At 35.8% G+C, this 6,943-nt stretch overlaps 1 protein-coding gene across 1 annotated transcript; it reads left to right on the forward strand.

Annotated features, from left to right (window-relative positions):
- The first annotated feature begins 2,884 nt into the window (after window positions 1-2,884).
- LOC108198717 (jasmonate-induced oxygenase 2) lies at window positions 2,885-6,611 on the forward strand. Its single transcript, XM_017366494.2, has 3 exons — window positions 2,885-3,426; window positions 4,124-4,454; window positions 6,241-6,611. Exons 1-3 carry the CDS (start codon window positions 2,933-2,935, stop codon window positions 6,493-6,495), a joined length of 1,080 nt encoding a protein of 359 aa, XP_017221983.1. The 5' UTR covers window positions 2,885-2,932; the 3' UTR covers window positions 6,496-6,611.
- The last annotated feature ends 332 nt before the right edge of the window (window positions 6,612-6,943 follow it).

Genomic DNA, 6,943 nt, shown 5'->3' on the forward strand with positions numbered 1-6,943 from the left:
AAGCTTTTAACTAGAATACAAATTATGCACTCTAATCTAAACTATGCTGCACATCTTTGTCTTATGCATGCTTTCGGTGTTGTCTTCATCTTTGACCATCATCTTGATTTGATCCAGATTGCATTGCATGAGATAAGAATGTTTCTGGTTCTTCTTTATTGTCCTAATCAGGCTTCCATGTCTATTTTAGTGTAATTCGATCCATGTGATTTGTCAGACTTAAGCTCTAGTCACTATCAACTGCTCTTTGCTTCATCAGTTGAAAGTACCTTCATCAGTTGAACGAATTACAGACTTCATCAGTTGAATGTTGTTCCAGTCTCATCAGTTGAATTCTTTAGCTTCATCAGTTGAACACTTTGTCTTCAGTTGAATGCTTGGTTTTCATCAGTTGAAACATGATCCAGTCTTCATCAGTTGAATAGTTACATCTCATCAGTTGAATATCCTTCACTTAGATAAAATTACATGGTATCGAATATTTACAATTAGCCATCCTATTTTATCCATCCGTTGATAATTCTCAAGGACAAGGAATATAACAATTACAACTGAAATTTTGATAAAGGTTCTAAATAAAACATGTTACAGAGTGTTTATGCTATCATCAAAATTATTGATTCCTAACACTTTCCAGTGCAGCTCTTTCTTCTACTAACTTCATTCTTTCAGCCTTCAGTATTTCCTCTTCTCAAAACTTTGTTCGAGGTCTTCTTCGACCAATTTCAGTTTCATTTCTAAATACAATCTTCTGTGATTCAAATGAGTTACCACATCAAAAGCCCTCCCAGTAAAGGCTTCATCACACCACTGAAAGAAGTGGCATCCTTGCGCATCTTGTAATTTTTTTAAACAATCTAATAATGAACAACATACATGTGTATAAAAGCTAACAAGAAGTCAAAAACTTACATTTACTACTGCACATGTGTAGAATCTTCTACCTAGATTTTTTAGTGTTCAAGAGGTACACAGCCTTGCTATCTTCCTGCAGAAACAATGTTTATTCTCCCGATTCTTCACAGACTCTATAGCAGTACTCCCACCATGGCTTTCATTTGATGTCATTCCCGATGAAGCATCTGTGTGTTACAGTAAATATTAGATATTCACTTTAAGAACCCTAGAGAGATTGTGAGGAAGTGTGTATGTATGTGTTCTGTGTTTATAATATTGGGGTTATATAGTCAATTAGCTGTTGGAGTTCATGTCAACAATAAAAAGAACGTTAGATGACACTTTGTCCAACTAATGTGTGCCAGGTCATGATTTCCGTCAGGTCATGATAAAAAGTTAACGGGGGTTTCATACTTAATACTAGAATGGTACAGATGAGACCTCGTTTAAATTGATGAAAGAATTGATACATGGGGCTGTCTTCAGTGACCAAAGTGATATTTAACCCATTTGTAAATGATCAGACTTTTGTAGAGATGGTCTCCGGTGGCAAACTATATATGATTTAAATATAATATATTATTAGTTATTGACATGAAAATTTTAGATTGATAAATTTAAAAATAGGATGGTTAGACCAATAATTTTAAAAATTAATTTTCAATATTGATTAACGCACAATTTTAAGTTAAAAAGTTCTTACAATTGGAGATAATTTATGGAGTTTCTTCGAGTTTACCCGGGACAAAATGAATTTGAATTCTTTCAAATATAAAAGCTTGAATGAAGTCTATTATATAACCACATGACAATTAAGCTGGGATGTTTTAATTGGGGTTGTTGACGTGATATAGAAGATCCATTTCAATTAAAACCTATCACATATTATTATATATAAAATTTTGTACTCAATTCTCTATACAGAGCATTTTCTCGAATTTTATGTGGTTATCAAAAACGAATTTATACAATGAGAGTAAGTCTTAATAATTTAAGAGTTTGGAAAGTGCTGTGTACCCAAATATAAACACATGTTTCAATGTCTCGAATTTGGTTGAGTGATTTGTACACACAAATCAGACAGCGAACCCTCTCATTAATTTATTATCGGAAAACCTTACCCACACAACATTTCGGCCGATTTGACATTTCACGTCCATCACATCTGAGTTCGAAAAAAGCTTTGATCTTGCAAAAAAATGTGTAAACCTTTTACGAGATTTGTAGTATTCGCCGTCCATATAATAACACTCGAGTATATCCAAATAGATAGTCTAATATTGCAATACCGTAACACTTTGAGTTTGTCTCACTAGTCACAAAGAATATATGGCTTTTCAACCACGTGCTCGGATGTTTATACTTATGTAATATTATTGCTAGCTAGCTAGGACCTCATTCTTGCACTAAAATTGACTTGCATGCAAAATATCACCCATAATTTGCACGTTTTAATACTTTTCGCGTCCTTTTCACTCAACAAACCCACATCTGTTGGCAATCCCGCGATCACTCCTCTCTGAGTAGACTAATTACCACCGTAAAGAGCACGGTTGGATAGCTCAGTGGTAAAAGGCTTATCCTCTGTCGTCCTAGGTCCTGGGTTCGACCCTGGCTCACCCCGAGAGTTTCGTAGAGCAGATACTCATTTGTAAGGCTATAAGCCATATTTGTCAAAAAATTACCACCGTAAAAAAATCTTCACGCCCTTGTCTCTTTCTGTGAGATTATTTTCCCACACTGTGGGGCCGCGTTTGTACTTGAAGTAAAGTAGTGGACTAGAAGTGAGAAAAAAATTAGGACTTTTGAATGATTATATTGTTTTGGAAGAAATAGAAGTCCTGAAACAAAAGTAGCATTCTCAGTTTTTTATAGATAATTTTGATTTTTAACAAAAACGAGTCGAGAAAAGTAGAATTCGGCTTGTTGGCAAAAAACAGAAGCCTTGGCAACAAACAGGCACTATATATACATCGACTACTAAGCTTTGGTTTCATGCAATATCATCGTAGCAAATTAGAACCTAAACCTAAAAATGAGTTGTGTACGAGACTGGCCGGAGCCAATCATCCGAGTCCAATCCCTTTCGGAGAAGGGACTGGAAGCCATACCGGAGCGTTACATAAAGCCTATGTCGGACAGACCGTCCTCGAATTTCCCCGTGATAGAGAACCAGAACATCCCTATAATAGATTTTTCTGGCCTATACGGGGACGAGACGATTCGTGCAAAAACCTTGAGTGAAATATCAGAGGCGAGTCGTGATTGGGGATTTTTCCAAGCTGTGAATCATGGTGTTAGTCCTGAGCTCATGGACCGAGCACGCCAGCTTTGGCGTGAATTCTTTTATCAGCCCATGGAGGTGAAGCAAGGCTACGCCAATTCGCCAAAGACTTATGAAGGTTATGGAAGTAGGCTAGGTGTGGAGAAAGGAGCCATTCTTGACTGGAGTGATTATTATTTTCTCCATTGTCTTCCTTGTAACTTGAAGGATCATAACAAATGGCCCGCCCAACCCTCCTCTCTCAGGTAATTTTTCGGAATGTCGAATATAACTGACTTTTTGTTTTTTGACAATTTAGACTTATACGCCTTACAAATGTTCTGATACTTCTCGAGTTGAGTCACAGTCGAACTCACGTTTTCCGAAACAACATAGGATAAACCCGTCACTTGGGTTAATTATTGCTAATTCTAATAGTCCACTTGCTAATTTTGATAATCTTTAGTTATGTTCTGTTTTTCTGTGGCGGTAGATCGATATTATTGTTCTATGTTTATCCTGCACGATTTAATGTTATCGCCATCTAAAACGGCTATTTTTAGAAGGAAATTGCTTAGTGCACATAATTATGTACAAAAACATGTACATAATGACATGGGGCGGGTTTTAATTGGATGGCCCCCCTGCATTTACACCAACCACTCTAATCAAAACTCACCACATCACTTGCCACATCATTATGTACAAATTTTCTGTACACAATTATTTACACCTAGCACTACTCTTTTTAGAATTACGTGGTTCACAACTCTACGTACAAAAATCATGTCTGCTTAAAGTCAAATTCCACACACTCTGATGGTATGGTTTGATAAGCATATATGGTTGGTAATCCATTATAATGATTCATGTCATATGGCAGACATATCACATAAACGTCATCAAAAGTTGCATTTTCATTTCCTTTTGTCATATTTTACAAAAATTATATTAATGTTGCAGGGAAGCCATCGAGGAATACTCGAAACAAGTAGTGAAATTCGGGGGAGAAATGATGAAGGCTTTGTCGATTAATCTCGGACTATCCGAAGATTATCTTCAGAAGGCATTTGGCGGTGAAGATATCGGAGCTTGCTTGAGGGTGAATTTCTACCCCAAATGCCCGCAACCGGACCTAACCTTGGGTCTTTCCCCGCATTCTGATCCGGGAGGAATGACCATCCTCCTCCCGGATCAGAACGTAGCCGGACTTCAAGTCCGGAGAAACGACGGTTGGATCACCGTCAAACCGGCAGCTCATGCGTTTATTGTCAATATTGGCGATCAAATACAGGTACGCCCATAATCTCAATTTTGTGCATCACAAAAATCCCATTGAATGAACATGATGTATGGAGGGGTCGCAAAATATATATAGTTGTATTTTCACATGTGTCCTTATTAATAACGATAAAACTTGGAGCATATAAACTCTCTTGCCCTGAACACTTTCTCTTACCACTATCTGATTTTATCAACGGTTTTTCTAATATGTGCTCATGGGCACATGCTAACTACCAAATTTTATAAAAATGGTGAATTTTAATTGGTTCCTACTCCTTTATAATAGTGGACCCCCTACAAATTCACCAACCACACCAATTAAAATTCACTATTCTTATAGAATTTGGTGCTTAGCATGTGTCCATGGGCACACACTAGACAAACCTTTTATCAATCAGGCTAACCGGGGTTAGGCACGTTAGCCAGTTTCTAAAAGAGGAACATGTTTGGTACATTACATCGTTGCATAAATTTAGATGTATATTATGCGCACTCATTATATATTGCTAGTCGCTTAAAAAGGATTTCCCAAAACTTCCCAATTATCGGCACGCATAGGGGATCTAGGATTCAAAATTTTAAAATATTAAATAATTTTTCCAAAAACATCCATTATATTTTAAATTTTATAAAGACATTTCTTGGATTTATAAGATTTAGAATGATGAAAAACTGACAACAAAAAATTTAGCGAACAAGTACTCCCTTACCTTTTACTATACATGTCCGTGTCCCCCTTACGTTTTATGTGCTCTGAATACAATTGATGGGAATCGACTCTCAGAAAAAGTTAAAAACGTATAACAAAATAAATTATATATATATATATATCTAAAATTAATATTAAAATGATAAGGATCTGAAATTGGAACGGAGAAAATAATATATTAAACTATGCAAAGAGGATATCAAGATGGTTAGAGTCTGCAGAAATGCAACGGGATCCAATATTTTTAAAGAGAATATGCAACTAAAATAAAAGAAATTGTTCAAATTTATATTTATTATGTGCTCATGAATACATCATAGAAAAATTGTTTAAATAATAGGCTTGGCCGTTTGAAATGTAAAAGTGGGTTTTTAAAAGAGTGGGGGCGTTAAAGTATATGACTTTATATGCAATTTCCGGAGACTATTCATTCTAATTAATCACGTTAAATGAGTAGTTGAATCCAGAAGGTTGAGACCTCGCAATTTAGGATAAACTTGTACAACTCCAGTCCATTTTTCCTCGACTGGCGTGCTGTCTATATCCGGCCATGATCTTTCAGAATCAGATTTGATATACGTGCCAACTGCATTTTGCTTTTCGATATAGAGAATCATGCATCCTGCATGCATCATATGTTTCATTTTTATTCTTTTATACAAAATAATAATAATAATAACGGTTTTTCTATGGTGTGCCCATGGGCACACACTAAACACCAAAATTTATGCATTTGAATGGTTTCTGCTGGCTTACCTTCTTTAATAATGGTGGACCCCCTGCCATTACAACAATCACACCAATCAAAATCCTCCAGTTTTATAAATGTTAGTGCTTAGCATGTGCCCATGGCACACACTACACAAACCCTAATAATAATAATAATTATTATTATTATATATAATCTTCTTTCATGTGACATGAGAGGAGATTAACCACATCACAAATAGATAAATTTAACACACAGGAAGTCGAGTTTACAAATATTTAGAAATATTATTTTCAAATTTTATTGAAAATCTCAAAGAAAGATGATGTTATTATTTGTGCATGGGAGAAAACTCAAAATTTTTGTGTGTATATATAGGTTTTAAGCAACGACATATACAAAAGCGTGGAGCACAGAGTGATGGTGAATTCCAACAAAGAAAGAATATCTCTAGCTTTCTTCTACAATCCCAGGAGTGATTTGCTGATAGCACCTGCAAAGGAGCTGGTGACTCCAGAAAGACCTGCCATCTATTCGCCCATGACTTTCGATGAGTACAGATTGTTCATTAGGTTGAGAGGGACCAAGGGTAAATCCCAGGTCGACTCACTCAAATCTCCATCTCCTAGATGATGCTCTTCTCTTCATGTATAATTGTAATTTTCATCACAGTCATATCTGCAAAGACTTTGATTAAAACAAAAGAAATATTGCATTGGCATAATTGAGTTTCTACTTTCTTGTGCTGAGCATGATTGGTACAAGTGCTTGGCCAAGTCGTTATCATTCTTTCGATCGATACTCTTACATTATTATCGGTTTTTATATTGTGTGCCAAATCAGCACAAAAATTGATAAGTTTACGTGAGTTTGTACCACTTGCATTCATAACAACCACTCTCATCAATAGTACTGGCATGTGCCCACACTACAATCAATAGTACTGGCATGTGCCCACACTACAAGAAAAAAGCTAATTTCGATGGTTTTTTTGAACCGGGAGCTATTTTCAATCATGGACACATCAGATAAACTCTTTCCAGATTTCGAATTTGTTTTAAAAGATTGAAGGTTATGATTT

The sequence above is a fragment of the Daucus carota genome, chromosome 8, assembly GCF_001625215.2.
Source record: "Daucus carota subsp. sativus chromosome 8, DH1 v3.0, whole genome shotgun sequence".
NCBI lineage: Eukaryota > Viridiplantae > Streptophyta > Magnoliopsida > Apiales > Apiaceae > Daucus > Daucus carota.